This window comes from Cucumis sativus, chromosome 7, assembly GCF_000004075.3.
Source record: "Cucumis sativus cultivar 9930 chromosome 7, Cucumber_9930_V3, whole genome shotgun sequence".
NCBI classification, from domain to species: Eukaryota; Viridiplantae; Streptophyta; class Magnoliopsida; order Cucurbitales; family Cucurbitaceae; genus Cucumis; species Cucumis sativus.
In genome coordinates, this window is record NC_026661.2 from 18,252,563 (window position 1) to 18,273,070 (window position 20,508).

At 30.4% G+C, this 20,508-nt stretch overlaps 2 protein-coding genes across 2 annotated transcripts; both read left to right on the forward strand.

Moving 5' to 3' along the window:
* Positions 1 to 6,887: 6,887 nt before the first annotated feature.
* LOC101214377 (malate dehydrogenase, chloroplastic) lies at positions 6,888 to 9,682 on the forward strand. The gene is made up of 2 exons (XM_004136002.3): positions 6,888 to 7,125; positions 8,132 to 9,682. The coding sequence occupies exon 2, from the start codon at positions 8,140 to 8,142 to the stop codon at positions 9,376 to 9,378; it is 1,239 nt and encodes a 412-aa protein (XP_004136050.3). The 5' UTR covers positions 6,888 to 7,125; positions 8,132 to 8,139; the 3' UTR covers positions 9,379 to 9,682.
* Positions 9,683 to 11,750: 2,068 nt separating this feature from the next.
* LOC101205951 (peptide chain release factor APG3, chloroplastic) lies at positions 11,751 to 19,016 on the forward strand. The gene is made up of 15 exons (XM_031889374.1): positions 11,751 to 11,981; positions 12,180 to 12,236; positions 13,180 to 13,260; positions 13,394 to 13,451; positions 13,549 to 13,652; positions 14,189 to 14,240; positions 14,415 to 14,464; positions 14,879 to 14,944; positions 15,027 to 15,191; positions 15,704 to 15,776; positions 15,901 to 16,033; positions 16,775 to 16,832; positions 17,645 to 17,692; positions 18,336 to 18,419; positions 18,515 to 19,016. The coding sequence occupies exons 1-15, from the start codon at positions 11,832 to 11,834 to the stop codon at positions 18,584 to 18,586; spliced, it is 1,251 nt and encodes a 416-aa protein (XP_031745234.1). The 5' UTR covers positions 11,751 to 11,831; the 3' UTR covers positions 18,587 to 19,016.
* The last annotated feature ends 1,492 nt before the right edge of the window (positions 19,017 to 20,508 follow it).

Genomic DNA, 20,508 nt, shown 5'->3' on the forward strand with positions numbered 1-20,508 from the left:
TGTGTATTTTTTACTTTATAATGAAGATATTGATCCACCCGTTATAACAATGAAAACATACAACTATGAAAATGTTAATACATTGTCTCAACAAAAAATAATAATATCATGGTTCCATCCTCATTTCATACTTTGTTGAATTTAAATGAAAAAAAATACTAAAAGCAATATATTTATATTTTTTAACTCAACCTATAAAGAGTTAAAAGACTGAAACAAAATTGTTCTACTACTAAGTTATATTAATTTAATTAAGATTGGTGATACGTTACATTTACTAATAATGTTTAACAAAGTAGATTAAATATATAAGTACTTGAACACAACCATTATAATTTGATCCAAAAAGAAGAGCTAATTAACTCTCTTTTTTAAAAAAAAGAATAGAAAAAAACAAGAATCTAATAAAGAAAAATGATAAAAGTTAGGGTTAGTGTGTAAGTGCAAATTATGTGTAAAGCTTAACTAAAGTAGGAACGAAAAAGAGATTAAATTTAAATTTTATAACAATGTTATAATGAGATTAGTCGCGTGGTGTGGGACAAACACATTCATAATTTCAATTAAAATAAATAGTAATTATTATTCTTTTGAGATTTAAAAGCCTAAAACTCGTTATCATATATACATATAACATAATATAATATAAAGCCTACTCGTGTCTCTCAATCCTCAATTATATAACTAATACATGTTAGTAATAATAAAAAAAAATTGTGGTCTTTTACCTTTGATTTTCTTTAAAATGAAATAAAATTAATTAATTAATTAAAAAAATATATAAATAAAATAAAATAACTTTGATGACATATATTCCTATAAAAGTAAACCTCAAATTATTAACAAGCTTAATTCAATAATTCAATATTCAATAGTTTGATTTCTCATCTAATACATTGTTAAAAAAAATTTAAAGTAAATCTCAAAAGCTAATTTTTAAGGATTAAAGTTAATGATATGATTGAAAATATGTATACTAAGGTAGAATAAGCATTATGGTACGAGGACTAAAAGAAAATTATACCGTTATATCGTTGTAATTATGTAAAAGTTGGAGGGTTTGTTTTTTATTTCAATTTTCTAAATTACAAATAGAATAATTAATTATGTGATTTTCGTGTATGCATAATAATTGGATGATTTTGTTGCTGGTGTGAATCATTCTTCTTATTAGTTTGCTTAATTATAATTAAGAAAAGGTAAACAAATAATGTCATGTCATTATAAATACGACAATTTAGATTTTTGGTAACCACCAAATTGAAATAATTAAAATATCTCTCCATCCTAAAGTGTTAAACTGTCCCTTTTTTAAAATTATGGAATAATTTAGATTTTTGAATAATTTCTCAAGATTCATCAACCAGAAGTGTAATCTCTTTCATAAAAACAATATGTTTTTAAAAGTGTTTCATAATCATGAAAGAATCAAATGATTTTATTTATAAGTTTAAATGAGTGAGTGATTGGCTAAATTATAGTGAATTAGAGATTAGGAATTTAAATTATTACATTTAAAATAATAAGTCAAATTTAATTTTTTAAATATTACTTATATTATCTATTTCAGATGTTTCAAATATTGTTATTATAATTTTGAAATTTGATTAGGATAAAAATGTTAATCGAAAGAAAAGAAAATTATGGTAAAGAAGTTCAAAAGAAACAAAATTGATTTTTTTCTTTTATTTTTAAAAAAATGAAATAGCTATTAAAGTGAACCCAAAATACATCAAACAAAGCAAAAGGCAAAGATTAATTGAGCTTTTTAAAAAAAATAATAACTCAAACAATTATTATAATTAAAAGGAACGGTTAAAAATTTAGTTATTAGATTCAAAATAATTAAGTATATAACAACTTTTTAAAAAATTTGTAAATATAACTAAATTTGTCCAATTCTATCAATATTATAAATATTGGTCTATTACCGGTAGATCATACAAGTCTATCAACGATAATTTTACTATATTTGCAATTTTTAACAAAAAAAATATTGTTATATCTTTAATTTTTATTCCTCAAATAGCTATCTATTATCATTAATCTAATTAAAATGTTTAAAGTTTAGAGATAAATGAAAGGTTAATTTTTATAATTATTTTGAAATATTTATGATCCATCTAATAAAATGAAAAAAAAAACGCATTAAGCCTGCCATTTTTTAGAAAAAAATATTTCAGATTATTTTTTCTTTATTGTATTTTTTCTCTACTTCTGTCATTTATTTTTTTTCAAGATGTTGATTGTTTTCAAATCTAAAAGATCTTGTACACCAAGATACATAAAAAAGAAAATTAGACTTAGCTACCAAAATTTAAACTATAATAAAGTAGTGAAATGTAAATGGTTATTATTGATTCGTTAATGTATATTTTGATTGAAATGATTTGGAGAGAGATGGAGTCTCGTACTTACTGTTAAATTGGTTGATATAATTAAGTGTAGCTTTCTCTATTTAGGGTGGGTGTTAATTGAAGTTTGTTGTTTAGAAAATAAAAAAAAGGGTAAAATTAGGCAAAATAAAATAAAGATAAATGAAGTGAAAAGAATAGTAAATAAATGGGTGACAACTGTTGGGCAATAATGGGTTGAGATTGGGAGGATCAGGTGGCAATGATGAAATTATATAGCATCATGAAGGCTGCCCTTTGGGGTTTGATCATTGCTGGCTTAGGCCTATCAAATAAACTACCCCTCACCTCAACTCAACTCAAGTGCTTAAGATCATTTCATTCCCTCTCTCTCTCTGCCTCTCCCATTTTGGCACTTATGGGTTGTTTTCTTCTTTAAATCTCTTTTTTTAATTCAAGAGCGTTCCGATAGAAACGTCCACGAAACCGAGCTGATAAAGAAGTTGGAAATGAATTTTATGTCCTCAATTTTCATTTCATATGGATATTTTGAAACAATTGTTTAAGGATTTAAATTTTATGGCACAACGACAAGTGAGTTTTGTTATATAAAAATGACCACCATGAACAAACTAAACAAAAATTGTTTCTATTTTGAAAAAGGGTTTATAAAAAATGTTTAAATAAAAAATATTTTTTGGAAGAAGTTTATAAGAATTACACCAATATTTTTAAAAAACCCCTTTCTCATTCTTGTTTTTTTAGTATTATTATTGTTATATTTTTTTTAGTTATCTCTATTATTTTCTTTGTTTAAAATTAATATTTCCTTCCTCTTATAAGATATTTTGTTTACTTCTTCTATTTTTCTAGGTGAAAATCGACCAATAATCTATTGTATTTTCTATTAAAAGCTAAGTATATTGGTAAGACGGTGGAAAATGTAATATATGTTGCAATATACTGTCGTTTATGAATCTAGTTTAATAACATTTTCGTTTTTTTATATCAATTTAATAAAAAAAAATATATAATTTGATAAAAATAATTATAATTTTTCAGATAATTGAGTTTAAGATTAAAATACTAATTTATTTTAATTTGAAGTTAGTAAATTATAGTTAAAAAAATATCCATTTTAATTAATCAAAAGAGTAACAAAATTTAATGAAATTTTATTTCAAAACCTAATAAAATCAAAATATCAAATTAATAAACAGTAAATTATCATTTCTCACACCTTCTTATTGATCAACGTTTTCGTATTTCATATATTAACGTTTCGATTCTTTTCCAATTTTCAAAAACCAAATAACAACAATAACAATTTTAAATTAACTACAAATTTTTTTCAATTTGACTTTACTTTCAAACTTTATAATAGTTTTATAGCATGTAACAAATTAGTCTATATAGTTAAACATTGTAATACTTTATCTCAAATCAACATAAAATATTACGTGTCAATTGTTTTTAGTAAAGACAACTCATAAGTGTTTGTATGTTAGTAATCAATTGTCATTGAAAAAACCTGGCAAAATCACTTTTCACGATAGAAACTAATTAAAGGTTAGTAAAGTTAACCAATTAAAGTTTGGAGATATTTATTTATCCTACGTGAATGTATTAACTTTGGATATACATCTTTAACATAGTGTGATTAAAAACAAACAAATCAATATTGTGGTACACATTACAATGGCCAGAAAAGACTCGAACTTCTTCAACAAAAAGTTGTCGCAAAACTGGACTTCAAGAACGTTGGATGAAGGGTTAGAGTGCTTGACTAAACTAATTGACATTTTTTATATTATTTGGGTTAGACACTCATTATTTTGATCAAAATTATGGAATTAAAATGAGAGGATCCCAAAGGGTACTCACAAATTTCCAATAGTAATCATTAAAATGCCATTCTTCCTTTTGAGAACTATACCTCTAAAGCTACAAACTCTACTTTTACTTTAAAGTATTATATCACTTCATTTCATCTTATCATTTGAAACTTCCTCATACTTGGCTGTATTTTTATTTAATTTAAGTCCCATCTCATTATGTTTTCATCCTACTTTTACTTTTGTTTTTTTAATTTTAAATCAGAAACACCCTTATATTATACTTAATTTATTATATTGTAAAAAATATCATGATCTTAAATATACTGATTAAATTTTAAAGCAATATAACAAAATTATTGTTTATTAAAATTTACCCAAACTAAATCATTGCAAAACTAAAATAAAAAACAAAAGTTTTTTTTTTTTTTTTTTGGTAATAGTTTCAATTTATATATATATTTATGATTTTTAAATCCATGCTTTCTTTTCTTCTCAATTTTATGAAACATTGTTTTTATTTGAAAGAAACACTTTAATTCCTTCTCTATATTTATTGAAACTTTAACTTAGTTTTTTAAATTATGATTAGTTCAAATTTGTGGATGGTTAGCACTTCACCCTATTTGAAAGTTGTTTTATACTTAATAATACAAATTATTTGTGTTAAGTTAATAATATGCTTTCTTTTAATTAATTACATCATGATTTTGTAACTTTCATTCAACTGTTTCTGTAAAGCTCAATTAAGACACATTTATGTGATTCTTTGATTAAAAATCTTATTGATTATAGGAAGCAAATGTATTGTATGCATAATCGAATTAACGTCATTTACGTGACAATAATTAATATCTCAAACTCAATGTGTTATATGTTGTTTTATTATATATGTTATTGGAAGAAATTGTGCAACACTAGTTGACATATTACAAAGAATTACTCTAGATGCAAACAATTACAAAATGTATATAGAATGAAAAAAAATTACAAAAAAGTATTAAGTTAAACCATACGAGATGATTAAAAGTTCAAAGATACATAGTTATGATATCAAATGTGTTGGATCAATAAACACGAAAGTGTGTGATGATAGAGTAATTAATCAAGACGTTCTTCTCGACCCTACTCTTATAAGATAAAAAAAGGTAGGTTATCGCTCGTTTTCCTAGATGTTTTAGGTCTTTTCCTTGATGTTATGACGTCTAAAGCATATCTAATGAATGCAATACAATACAACACGAATTATTCAAAATGGAGTAGTAATACAATTTGCACAAATGTGCTATCATCCTCTTTATAGCTATTGTCTTATCAACAATATGCAATGACACTAATTTTGAACTTACAATTCAATCGGAATGTTTTAATTAACAACTATTAAATTGAGTCTACAAATATTAAATTCATTTGGATGTTTGGATTCAATTAGAATATTTTCTACTTTTTTCTTTTAAAATCGTAGCAATATCTAGTAATACTATCCTTCCAATCAAAATATTAATCTATAAATTTAGTCGTTTGATTCTTACTAGCTCTAAAATTTGAATTAACTAAAAACCTTAAACGATAACATTCAATCTTAAATCGTAAAATCTCTTTCTAAGGAAATTAACTTGTAAAGTTAGCAATGGAGGCAAAGATTCCAAATGCAACACTAACTACACTTATATTAGTGTTATGTTGCAAAGAAGAAAGAACAAAGTAGTCATTGCGGGACAAAAAGAGAAGGTAAAAATTTTCCAACTATTCTTCTCTTTAGTATATAGATTATTTTTTTCGTTTATGATTGAAGAGACCGTATATAATAATAGATAGAGTCTAATTTGCATGTAGACATTATTTGAGTATGAATAATTAACTAATCGGACAACATATATTAATTGATGGAGTTATTTGTCACATTATACATCAAACTCGAGTCCAAAAATTTGGTAACAAACACACCACGTGTGATGAACAAGATGTAGTAATAAGGGGACATGATTTAAAGGTAGAAGAAAACAAAAGCAAAACATAAACCAAAGCTTTGAAGATATATATTTGTTCTCTATTTGTTGAAGGTTAGGGTTCTGTCTTTTTGTCTGTCCATAAATTAACTTCAAAGAAATTAGGAAAACCAAACTCATAAATCTCACCCACTAATTCCCTTTTTCTTTTTGTAAAATTGTGGACCAAATCAAACAAATTAAAGCTAGAGTTAAGGATTTTAATTCCAATAACTTTCACACGAATATATGGGTCTTGTTAGTTTCCGATGATTTGACATTTAGGTGTGTTGTATTTTAAATCGATGGTTGAACTAATTTACTATAGTATCATCTTAAATTACTAACTTATGCTAAGGTTACTTATGTGATTATGTGATGGTTTGTATTGAGTTAAGAAAAAATGTTTTTTTTTTTATAAAAAACTTATTTTTTTTTAATAATTTAAAATACACCTAAAAATGTAATTTCGTCCGACATCTTACCAGCGTTGCTTGAGATCTTATTTTCTATTTAGCAGGGGCTTTCAAAAAAACCGAGTAACCCAACCCAACTCACCTGGTTTGGGTTGGTTTCGAGATTAAAATGGATTGGTTTTGCTTTTCTTTTAGTGAACCCAAGTAGAACGGTTCGTTTCTCGGGTCGAAGGGAAATTGTTTGGTTGAACCGAACGGACCTAAAATACTGCATTTGTCCTTTGTAGCCTTAGGGCTCCCTCTGTCATTTATCTTCCTACTCATTCAATCCCAACCGGAAGAGTTTTCCTTCTTACATCTCACGCCTCACAACCTCTCCTTCCTTTTCCTTTGCCTGCGGTTACCTCCTCACGCTCGTCACAAGTATCTTTCAGTCTTTCGCATCTTGCCGTCGATCGCCGGCGAGAATCTTTTCCGTTCATCCTCTCTCAGATTCACATAGTTGGGTTTCACCACCGTCAGATTCACATAGGTGGGTTTCTTTGTTGTTTTGTAATTTTTTGTTGTAATGTGTGGGTTTTTTATTTTTTGTTGCAATGTGTGAGGTTTTTTTTTTTCTTTCTTTCTTTCTAATTTCCTCGAAGTAATGCTTTGCTGGGACAGACAAACAAAAGCTACCATAGAAATACATTCTGGAAGACCATTCGACTGCCTGTCCACATTGTTATGTTTCTTTTTTCTTTCATTTTCAATAATTTACCAGTTTTAGAGTTTGAATTTTTTTCAATGAAAGGAAATGAATGAAGGAAAAAGAGAACAAAAAAAGTTGATTTTACTTTTACCACCATTTTCTTGTGCTTTTTAGTTTCTGCGGATATATATTTGTTGGTGTTCCTTTTCTTAAGTTAGAACAAAAATGTTGGGCAACTTTACATGGACAATCAAGTTGTTTTTTTTTAATTTATGTCTTTTATAGCTAAAGGAAAAAAATTGATGAATTACATATCAGTAGTAGTATGAAGTCCTAATATAAGCTTGATAAATTTTTTCCTTTAATATTTACTTTGTTGATAAACTTGTGAGGTTACAAGTTGCAATATGTTTTCTAATACCATATTATGAATAATCTGGATAGCTGGTTGTGTTTAGAAACTGTATCTTCTTCCATGGTTTACTGGTCTATGGTTGCCTTCTTTTCATTTTTTGGTAAATTTGAACACTTATGAGGTTGCGGTGACTTTTATCTGGGTAATGTTTGTAATTTCAAGGATTGGTACTTTTCATTTATGTTGTTTATGTACTATAGTTTGTGTTTTGATAAGACTTTTGTTGTTTTGAAGGAATTATCTTAATATCTTATTTATCTTTATGGAACACACTTATTGAAGTAGGAGCAGTTGTCTTGATTTTCTTACTAGAGTTGAACTATCTAGTTTTTTTATTACTTTTATGATAATATAACTTAACTTACTAGATTATATGTGTTACTTCATTAGAATATAGCAATTCTGACGCTTCTTGGCCTCTTTCTTTAACAGGGTCAGATATGGCAGCAACATCAGCAACTATTTTGTCAATTGGAGCAACTGAATCACTTAATAGCAAACTCAACTCGTTTTCCCTTTCAAAGTCTGCTAGCTTAAGAATCAGTTCACATGAGACGCTTCAGAGCTTCTGTGGCCTCAAGTCAGATTCATCCCTTCGTTGTGACTTGGAGTCGTCTTTCTTAGGGAAACAGAGCAGAGCTGCCCTATGGCGTCATCTTGCTCCATCAGCACAAAGAGTGAACTCAAATGCATGCAAAAATCTTCAACCTCAAGCCTCTTATAAAGTTGCTGTTCTTGGAGCTGCTGGAGGAATAGGTCAGCCTCTAGCCCTTCTCATCAAGATGTCGCCGTTAGTTGCCACCTTGAACCTTTATGATATTGCAAATGTCAAGGGTGTTGCTGCTGATATCAGCCATTGTAACACTCCCTCAAAAGTTCAGGATTTCACTGGACCTTCTGAATTAGCCAATGCTTTAAAAGATGTAGATGTTGTTGTCATACCTGCTGGGGTTCCAAGAAAGCCCGGTATGACTCGTGATGACCTCTTCAACATAAATGCTGGCATAGTGAAAAGTTTGGTTGAGGCAGTTGCTGATAATTGTCCTGATGCTTTCATTCATATCATTAGCAACCCCGTGAACTCAACTGTTCCAATAGCAGCAGAAGTTCTAAAGCAGAAGGGCGTGTACGATCCAAAGAAGCTTTTTGGTGTTACTACTTTGGATGTTGTTCGGGCAAACACTTTCGTTGCCGAAAAGAAGAACCTTAAACTGATTGACGTTGATGTCCCAGTTGTTGGGGGACATGCTGGAATAACAATTCTTCCTTTGCTATCAAAGACACGCCCTTCAGTAAGTTTTACAGATGAACAAATTCATGAACTGACTGTTAGAATTCAAAATGCGGGAACTGAAGTTGTGGAAGCGAAGGCTGGGGCAGGATCTGCTACCCTTTCAATGGCATATGCTGCAGCACGATTTGTCGAATCATCTCTTCGTGCTCTGGATGGAGACAGTGATGTTTATGAGTGCACTTTTGTGGAGTCTGATCTAACTGAGCTTCCCTTCTTTGCCTCGAGGGTTAAGCTTGGGAGGAAAGGAATTGAAGCCTTTGTAACTTCTGATCTTCATGGTTTATCTGAGTACGAGCAAAAGGCACTTGAAGCTTTAAAGCCAGAATTGAAGGCAAGCATTGAGAAGGGCATTGCTTTTACACAGAAGCAAGCTGTAGCGGCTTAAAATCTCGCTTTTCCAAAACATGCTTGGAGAGTAGTATTGAATCCCAATAATCGATTTGCGGCTTTTCATCTTGTTTAGTAGTTTGTATGTTTTCATTTTACCTCGTAATTATCAAAATAATGTAATCGTTTCATTAGGAGTTCCTAGTAATTGAAAATTTTGTAATAACACGGTTAGTTATATTGTGCACCTCATCATAAGGCACACTGGGATTACATTTTTGGGGTTAATACCTGAAAAGTATACATAATTTGTTTGTTGGCGATGTTCTTTAAGAGTAAAGAATGTTCGATGTTCATTTTGACTTCTTCCGTACTACAACAAATCTTAACAATCAACTTTTCTCTTCGTTTATGATTTAGGTTCCATGATTAGCATTTACAAAAGCTTGTGAGTTCTCTTTTTGCACTTACTAGTTAGCTCTCTTTTTGTACTCAACCATTATACTTAAAAAAAATGTAAAAAAAAATAAAGTAGACTTGATTTAAAAAACTGAATGGATCATTTAGGATAAAGATGTGGTAGATTATTATATAACCAACAACACTGTTTCAAAACACTTCTAATTTATTATTGTATTTATCATTTGATATATTGTTTTTTCACTATTTGTTATCGTGTTTATTATTTTTCTCCTCGAACTAAATTAATCTATTCCACAAACACATAATAATATAATCCAAACTAAAATAATCTATACTACAAATACAACTATTATAGGTAACTCTAAATACTTTGTAAACACAACCTAACTTAAAACAAATGTTAGTAAACAGAAACTAAAATAAAACAAAAGGTTGTCAAGCAGATACTCTTCCTTTTATTGTTATTATTTCTTTTATCAAAAGTCTTTAAAATCACATCGACGTGCTAATTTTGGTATGGTATGAAATATTGATATAAACTTTGGCCATTCAATAAAATTTGTCACTTTCCAAACTAATAATAATATGAATATGAATAGAACAAAATAATATTTTTTGTTGGATTAGACTTCCACCTTCATTGGAGTCAGCTGCAAACTCAAATTTGCATTATTTATTAATTTGACCGAATATCAATAATTTTTTAGCCATTTTCTTTGTTTTGGACAATATGTTTTCAATTATTTGGCACATTATTTCTGTTAGTAAGAAATATAATCTTCCTCAAATATCATAAAATCAATCATTTTATTTAAAGGATAAATAAATAAATATAATGTGCTACACAAAAACAAAAAAAAAAATCTTCAAAGAAGAAAAAGAAAACAAATTAAGTTTCTTCTATCGTTTTTTAAACTCATTAAAAAGTTTTGGTTCATTTGTAATATTTTAATAGAGCTAATTGCAAATACAACTTTAGATGTAAAGTATTTACAAATGTAACGTATACTTAATCTTTTTTAGTTCAGTAATGGTATGGAGCGGAACGAACTTCCTACGTTAGAATAAAAGGGTCACACACATTACCATCGTAGTAAAATTACATTTGACATTATACATTTAACTTGGGTAAGTATAATGAGTTAACAATTTTAGGAATAATAATTATGTATATGTTAATATTTTTTATAAATTGTAAATGTAGCAAAATCTATTTGTGATAAATTTATATTGTTAATAGACTCTTATGCGTTATAAGCGATATACCAATATTTGTAACATGATCTATTAGTGATAGACATTCGTTTTTTAAAATAATTGTAGCAATTATTTTAAAATGTTGTTACATATCTACAAATGTTTGGATGATCAGAAAAATAGTAAAATAAAAGGTTTACTATTGATAAATGATAAATTTAAATTTAAAATATTTTCTCTTAGATTTTATGATTATTTTCTTTTTGTGTAAAGCTTCTCCACTTTATTTGAGTATTAATATCATAAATTATATTTCAAGAATAAGTAAAAGTAAAAAAAAAAAGGAGAGATATATATATATGTTTAGAATCTAATTTGAGTGAGATGTTATTTTAATTATGGCTAGATGTTTTCTTTTATTACGAGGCCTCGAATTATACTTATTAATTTGATCGATTTTGAGATAAACTCTCACGTTGTATTTTCTCATAAAATATGACCACAATTTTCACTGGGGAGAATTGATTTAACTAAGGAGAATTGATTGAAATTAGTTAAAGTCTTTGTCACACTGAACACTATTTAAAAATACTTAATTAGTAAACAATATTTTAAAATCTCTCATCTCTATGACTTTATCTATTTTACATGATGATAATTATTGCTATAATGTTTCGAGTGTAATTCTTAAACTAAAAACAGTTTATCTTTTGTTATTGCCAAACATCACACATAACAGGGGTTACGGTATCCGAAGTACCAAACAGGGCGTATAGTTTAAATTTTCAGCCTTATTCATTGCCAAACACCACATAATTTCATACCATTTCATCACTCTATCTTTATCCTCTCTCTCTCTCTCTCTCTCTCGCCTGTTTTAGCTTTGGAGCCATGAGTATTTTCAATCCGACCACTGCAGCTCCGACGATTCCGAGCACTTTTCTTCTTCCGCCGCGACACAGTGGCTTATTCAGAAGATGCGCTCTGCAACTCAAACGCTTTGCACCTCCCTTTAGAGCTTCAACTCTTATTTGCATGGCGGTTTGTACAATTTTCGATTGATACATTGCTCTTAGATTTACCGAATGTTTTGCTTTCGAGATTGGCTTTGACTGAACTTGAGTTTCGTTATGCTTCGAGTTCACTGAGTTTTCCTTCAAGTTATTAGAAATGAATCCGTGGTAAAACTAGTCTGGAGGAGATTTGTGGCAAATGATGATGATGATTGCTTTATTTTAGGAACCTTATTTGATCGTGAAGCTGGAATCTGCTGAGAAGACGTGGAAAGAATTATCGGTAATTTGTGCTTTGCTGTTGAATGACATTCTTATTTCTTCCCTGATTCGAGTCCATCAATTGTTTATATCCCGTGTTTATGCTTGGAATGGAACTGTTATTTTGCATTGAATTTGAGAGCCCGTGCTTGTATTAACTACTGATGTATGCATCAAGTCGTTGGAAATGTAAGGGCATAAAGTGCAGAACATTGTTAACTATTGGATCAATTTTTCGGTTGTTGAAGTACAGTGGCTATCGAGCTGGAATAGGAGAAGTAGCTAAGATATGTCTTGGAAAAGTCGAGCTCACAGAATTTTTGTGCTTCATCATATTATGATTTGTGCATTTTTGTTTCTTGAAGATGCCAGGAAATGTAATTTGCAGTTAATGTAACTGTGGAACTAGTGAACTCTCTATGTTGTTTCAGCAGTGACTAGAATCCTACGGTGAAAGTTTAAGTTTCAAAATTAATAGACTAGGTGCTTCACGATTCCATTTAGCTACTTCTAGAGCTATAGCAAATGAAGAAAAGAACGAAGAACTTCCTCACTACAGACCTTGTCTATGCACTTGATATTGAAATTAGAAGACAAATACTGAATGCATTTTGGATTTGGCTATAGTGATCACTTTATAATTCCTTGCTTTCCTATTGCAGTTGGGATTTGGATAGGACATTCTTTAGCTTTCACAATTAATTTTTAACCATTGTTTTCCTCCTGAAAGAGGACAAGGAACTGTGGTGTATCTGGAATCTCTATAGTAGTCGTATAACTAATGAAGTGATTATGCTTAAAATCTAGATAATGTTTACTGTATTTGAGTTTCTTCCCCTTGCATTCTCTAGATCCACTTTTGAAATTTGCATTTACATCTTTGATGTATTTCCAATTATGCTTTTCATTTGGTTATAGCTTTAATATTTTCCTACACCAGAATCATTATCCATATAATTATTTAGGTCAAGCTGGCAGATCCAGATATTGTCTCAAACCCCACAGAGTATCAAAAACTAGCCCAATCGATGTCAGAACTTGATGAGGTATGGCAAGGCTATCTGTCTCCAATACTATTATGTGTAACGTTTTGAATGACCTCTTTTATATATTCTTCCTTAAATAAGTGTCTTTCACACTAACTTACTCTTGGTTGGTTGGCGTGGGTTGCCTGGACAGGTGGTATCTACTTTCAGAAAATTCAAGGAATGTGAAAAGCAGTTAGAGGAGGCCAAAGGTTGGCTTATAAGTATTTGTTCTTAAAAAAATTTCCCAACATAAAATTTGTTAAATTGATCTCAGTTTCTTCTTCTTTGTTGTGATTATCATGCCAGCCTTATCAAAAGAGAGCGGGAACGATGAGGATATGGTAGAGATGATTGCTTTAGAAATCAGTTCTTTATCCAGTGAGCTCAAAGATATCGAAGAGAAGCTTAAGGTGCTTTTGGTTCATGAACATGATTTTTGCCGTGTGCGTTTATTTTGGATCAGAACGAACTTTTATTAATGTTAACATGTATTTAAATCTCTTTCTTGTCATTCTGTTTACATGTTTTGGGTGGGGTGGAGGTCCTTGATTTTCAATCCTCACAGTTCATGGTTTAAAATTTTTATTTTCTGCTTTTTAATGAGTTTGTTAAGAGACATACAAGTCTAAATGCGTTAATTGTTTGATTTTTTTAGCTATATTCAGTAATGCTTATTATGTTATCTTCTTGTTAAAGTGAATCAATTAATTACTGGAACGAATTTGTAATGACATTATAGCTTGGTTCTTTATTGGTGTTTGGATCTTTACAAGCAAAGATTGTGCTTGTCTTGTCACTCTCACAATGCTAATTTTCTTTTGTTGGGGACTTTATTTATTTCCTGGTATTCATCATTTGAAAAAAAGGAAGTTATTTCCTGGTATCTCACAAGTACATCTTATATTTTTCTGAATTGAATCTGAAGTGCTGTGATCTTCTCTATCAGGTGATGTTGCTTCCATCTGATCCTCTTGATGCAAGAAATATTATGCTTGAAGGTCAACTTCCTCATTTTCCTCTGAAATTTTATGCCATCTGAATAACAACAAACTTTAACGTACATTTGTTGAAGGTTGCATAGCTTATTGGACATTTAGAATCCTGTAAATGTAAATGGGTTATGTTTATGCCTCTTGTTTATTCTGATTAAAAGCTTTCCTTCTGCCATGCAGTCCGGGCAGGTACAGGTGGTGATGAAGCTGGAATCTGGGCTGGTGATCTTGTAGGTACATTTTCTTTTATCCTTAAAGAACTGTGGACACATTTTTTATAATATTATTGTTGTTGTTAGTATCCTTTTTAAAAAAAATTATTGTTAGTGTACCATATTGTTGGTGAACAATGGAAATATTGGTTTTAAAAGAAAATCTCTTGATATTGCTATGCTTAATTAACGCATTAAAGGTGACCTATGCTCCAATCTTTTCTTACCAACAGTTTAGGCCTTTTAAGTGTATAGAAAACTGAATAGTGAATAGGATAGATAGGCTTTGTAAAACTTACAAGTTGCATAGTCTGAACTCTGATGTTTCTTCCGTTCTTGTCCTGCTTTGATTTTACCTCTTCTTTTCTCAAATGCATTTTTCTCTATTGTCGTTTCTTCTTCTCTAACTCGTTTTTTCCAATTATATAACAGGTCCGTATGTACCAGAAATACAGTGAGCGGAATTCTTGGAAGTTTTCCCCTGTTTCAAGTTCTGAGGTACGTGTCTCCAGACATCCCAGAAGTCAATATCCTAGTGCTTTCTGTATATGTTGAAGAATTTCCGCTGTTTACTTGTCAGGCTGAAAAAGGTGGATACAAAACTTATGTGCTGGAAATCAAAGGACAACGTGTCTACAGTAAATTGAAATATGAGTCTGGTGTTCACCGGGTTCAACGTGTTCCTCAAACAGAAACACAGGGTCGTGTGCATACTTCTACTGCTACAGTCGCTATCATGCCAGAGGTAAACTATTCCATAAGTTCACTATTGAATTGTGAAATAGAATTGTCTGATACTTGTCAAATAAGAATAGCATGCCTTAATCAGACTAATGTGGTAGAATATTACCTGAAATTGCTAAGTTTGTCCTGGACAGTTTTCTATGTTAATTCTTTTCTCCTTTTCATTTATAGGTCCCTGATCTGCTATTGTGCTCCATTTTTGCCATTAACAATTATAATGTGAAAAAGCCATCTCTCTGTTAAAAATACCTAGATGATGGATTAATGTGGGATTTGTGATTAAAATGTTCTGAAATATCACACTAGTGCCTTAACATGAAAATCCAGGTGCATAACTATATAGTTATCCTTATATATAGTTGATATTGATAGTGTTCATACTGTTTCTCTGTAGGAGTATTAACAATTTGGATTTGATAATTTCTCTAATTTGACTTTGTTGTCCTCTACATTCACATCTTGATCAGCTATATTTATCTTGATTTGTTGAGCTTATGTTATTATTGCATCTAGGCAGATGAAGTTGAAGTAGTGATTGACCCGAAGGACATTGAACTAACTACTGCAAGATCTGGGGGCGCAGGAGGTATAACTTTACATAATTGATTCAAATATTGCTTTCAATTAGCTCTCTGAATCTGTTCTCTTAAAACCAAGAAAAATGGTAGCATAACCTTTCTATTTATTTCTTGTTGTCATTAATTATGCAGGGCAGAATGTCAACAAGGTGGAGACAGCGATTGATCTTTTCCACAAGCCGACAGGAATCCGCATTTTTTGCACTGAAGAAAGGACTCAACTTCAGAATAAACTTCGGGCTTTTCAATTGCTGCGAGCCAAACTGTGAGCATCCATTACAATCATAACATATCTCACATCATCGTATACATTATGTGAATGTGCACCTCATTCATATAATTTATGTACTTTTCTTTTTCCGAGTACAAATTGGGGATGGGGGATTTGAACCTGAGACCTCTTAGTTCTTAGGTACAGACATACAAGTGTTAGTTGAGCTTTGTGGGCAATTTCTGTACTTTTTCGAGTAACAAATAATTGGAGAAAATTTGTGGCTGTATCTATGATTTTTCTCAAAGAACTGAAGGATCTTTATTTCCATTTCTATATATCGTGGGAGTTTTTGCAGTCATTGATATGGGTGAAATAAAGAAAGTAACCGAACAAACTGATATTGGACAGTTGGAGTTCAGCCCTGCATGGTCCTTTGACAAAGCCCTTCCCTCACTCCTAGCCACCATCGGCCATTGTTCACACCTAACACAATCTAGTGGAACCCCAACCACCCTCTGCTTTGGTTAGCATGTCACTTCCTCTTCGCCAGCCACCTCCACCCCAGCCTGTAGGTCAGTCAGTTCTTTTGTGTTATAAAAGAAAAAAAGTCAGTTCTTTTGTTCTCCCCCAACTGACAGTCAGCTTCACGGTGACATCCATCCTAATCTACACTTTCACCCTACCTTCCACCACAACCAGAGTTTCATAGTTGACAGGGTGGTAATTTTGCTGGATTCGATACTATATAAATGCATGAATTTAATCACCCCTCCCTCCTCTTTTCCTTTTCAGTTATGAGATCAAAGTGAGGGAACAGCAAGAGAAGATCAGGAACCAACGAAAATTACAGGTAATTCTGTTTTTTTTTTTCTTTCTAAGTTTAGCCTTTGGAATTTAGCAAAGAACTTTTGTATGATCTGCATTTAGACTGTCCTTGAGTTATTTTCATCAGACAAGTTTCTGAAGTTCTTGCTGTTGGTTTGTCATGATTTTGTTCCAATTTTCTTTGGAAACAAAGAGCTGTTGCTCTTGATTTTTTTCGAGTATTTCCCAGTCTAAGAGTAATTTATCACTAAGCACATGATTCCATTGGTAACATGCAAGATACATTCTGAATGGAATATCAAATACCAGAAATTTTTTAGAATCCACGATCTCCTACCTGGTGGTCTTAGGTACACCAATACATTGTTCTACAGCATAATAATGATATTTTAGGAATCTTTTTTTTCTCCTTTTTTAAGAATATAGTTCATGATATCACTTAAAGTCACAACGTATTTTTTCGTTTAATTTACAATGGGCTGCCTGTATAACTCTCAATCTTTAAGCATGTATTTGTCAGATCATGCAAGGCAATTATACAAGCAGATGATTGTTCTTATAGAAGCAATCGACAATAAAATTATTTTTAAAATTTATTTCAGTGTTTTAATTAACTTGTTATCCTAATTCCTATCTTCTGTCGCCGTGCGTATGTGTTGAAATTTGTTGTCAGAATCTGTTTGAATGATGAACTTCATGCATACAACTGCTCGTGGTTGTCACAACTTGAATCTGTTAAAAATCAAATACCTGATAATAACTTCTCTCAATGTAATTTAATTGGTACTCAAATTCTTTTCATTAGTGTATTCCTAACTCTAAAAAGCTCTGTTTCAGGTAGGAACAGGTGCTCGTGCTGAGAAAATTCGAACTTACAATTACAAGGTATGAGATTAATTTGCTTTCTTACTTTAAAAAGAGGAAAAGAAATGCAGCTCCTGTCATAAAACAAGACATTCATCCATATGATACCACAAAGATGTTGAAGATTAGAAAATTTTCAATTTTCAAAAAGATAAAGTGCATGTAGACACAGTAAGAAATGGCCTTGAATACCATTTCGCTTTAGAACTAACTAAAAGATCAGATACTTCGTTACAAGAAGATTGTATCAGGAGTGCTTTTTAAAGGTATCTTCGAATAATTAAAATCTAGGAAAACTTTTCATTCTTAGTAACTTTTTTATTCCAAGTAAAAATAATTTCTGAAGTAAATAATTGATCATTAAAGAAAAAAAAACAACACCCAAACAATGAAGAACAAACTTATGAGGATTATACAAAAGAGTTGTCATAATGTCACTAATGAAATTTTAGTCTGTTTGGATTGACTTCATTTTTTTTTTCAGTTAAGAACATCTTTTTTTAAGTAGTTAGAAAGTCTATCCAAATTTAACTTGTGAAACTACCCTTTCCCATCTTTATCTCAAGCCGGAAATGAAACAGCTAATCATAATTAATAGAATTTGACCTCAATAGGCTGATGGTTTCACTAGAAGTCATTAACTTTTGGATTTTACTTATGTTAGGACAATAGGGTTACCGACCATCGGCTGAAGACAAACTTCGAGCTCACATCCTTCCTTGAAGGTGATATAGAGGATGCAGTTCAGGTAATAATATTCTCCGTGTTTTACCACTTTCTCATTTTAATCATCATCTTAGTGGAAACAAAAAAGAATCACATTCTCCCATTTTCCGAATCAAGGCATGTGTTACCATGGAACAGAAAGAACTCCTAGAAGAACTGGCTCAATCGGCTGTGGCTTCAGCCACATGAATTTCCACCATTTCTTGCCAATAATTGGGGCCTTCTCATTACACAGGTTTTCTTTGAACCATATGAAATGCTATATGAGGTTAGGTATAAAATCATTCACCATCATTCATGTTTCTTTTTCCTTTTGTATATGGTCCTTATAATACACGCACTGAGAATTATGAGGGAGAGAAGAACATTAGTTAACCCGCCCTTGCTAGAACTAGATTATCGATGTTGATGTGACTATTATATTAATCATATGTTTTATCCATTGATGTATAGCTTTGCAAATGCAATCTCGATTCAGTTACTTTTATCTTGGTCGGCCTTGGCCCATGTTTGGAGAATTTTGTATGAATGTCCTAAAAATTTTGGGTCGAAATGGAATATACAACTTGTTGCTATGGTCAGTTCAGGTTTTGAAAATAAAGTTTGTATAATTTGTTGCTATGGTCCGCAACATGAGGCCTTCATTGTTCCATGCTTCCCCAATCTCCCTCATGCTTTCTCAATCTTGCTCACTCTCTCTCTCAATTATGCTCATGTTATGGCTCTCGGTTCTTTATTCTTTGCGTCGGAAAAACAGTGTAGGAGGTTTTTTCTTTTTCTTTTTTAATGAGTTTTATAAGTTTTTTTTAAAAAAATATAAAAGATGTGATTAACTAACTCTAAAATTGATTTCAACCTAACAAGAGTTCCATTCAACTAAATTAATGTATTTTGAGGACCAAGAGGTCCATGGTTCAGATTTTCTCATCTTTAATTTGTACTTAAAAAAACTCCTTACTCATACATTGTGTTGGATTTTCTTTAACGAGTTTAGAAAGTATAAACGATGTGATTAACTATCCTTAACATTGATGTCAACCTCTTATATTGTCGTAGCGTTGACTTTTTTCTTTTTTCTTTTAAATTTGTTTTAATGTTGAGAGAAGATATGATGCCTCCTACCACATATATGGTCGTGAGTACAAAATTTCCTATTTTTATCACAAGTTCAATCCACATTCTATTATGATATTGGAGATATGAAGGAATATTACTACCATTTATTGTTAGCTATTTAAGTAGGAAAATTTATGTTGGACTCAATTCTTCTCAATGATTTGCTAGGCTACCCAATCGTTTAAAATCTCGTTTAACTAAAAAGGAGTTCTCGACGATTCAAATGTTTTTAGGTACAATAGATATGAGCTATATGAGCTACAGAGATTTTAACCGACTTCAAGGAGAGTATATGTTTAATCACTGTTAAAATAATTTTTCAAATTATATAGGTTGAATTGCAAATATGAAAGTATCCTTAAAATTTTGAAGTTGCAATGCTACTATTAAGGTACCAGTTTTCATTCAACACTCTAACAAATTTATATTTTAAAAGCAATTTTAACACCTTTATAAAAGGTCAAGGAAATTGCAGCTTGTGAAATAATTTCAATAAATAATATAACATGATAATATGTTTTCATGTAGTAAAAATCCTAATAGATAATAATAAAAAATATCTAAACTAGGTAAGATTTATTAAAGAGTTTTGAAATCACTAGTAGAAATGTAAATAGTCATTGAGTCCTATTATGAAATTTAACAACATTTGTAAATATTTTTTTATTGTTTGTTATTTAAAAATTTATCTTTATTAAAAGTATATAGAAAAATAAAAATCGAATATTTAAAAGTAGAATTTAACTTTAAAATTGAACAAATGTGAAACGAGGGCAAAATTTTATTGGTAGGTTAAACGTTATTTTGATGATTTGATTTATTTTAAAAGAGGCTATTTTGGTCTCTATTGTTTGATAGTTTGTTTGTTTATTGTGCATTATTTTTTAAGAAAATTGCCATTCATTGCATTTTTGCTGCAAAATTTGAAAATACTCCTATTGATTTTTCACGAAAATCATCATTATTATTTAATCAATTTCTGTAAAAAAAAATAC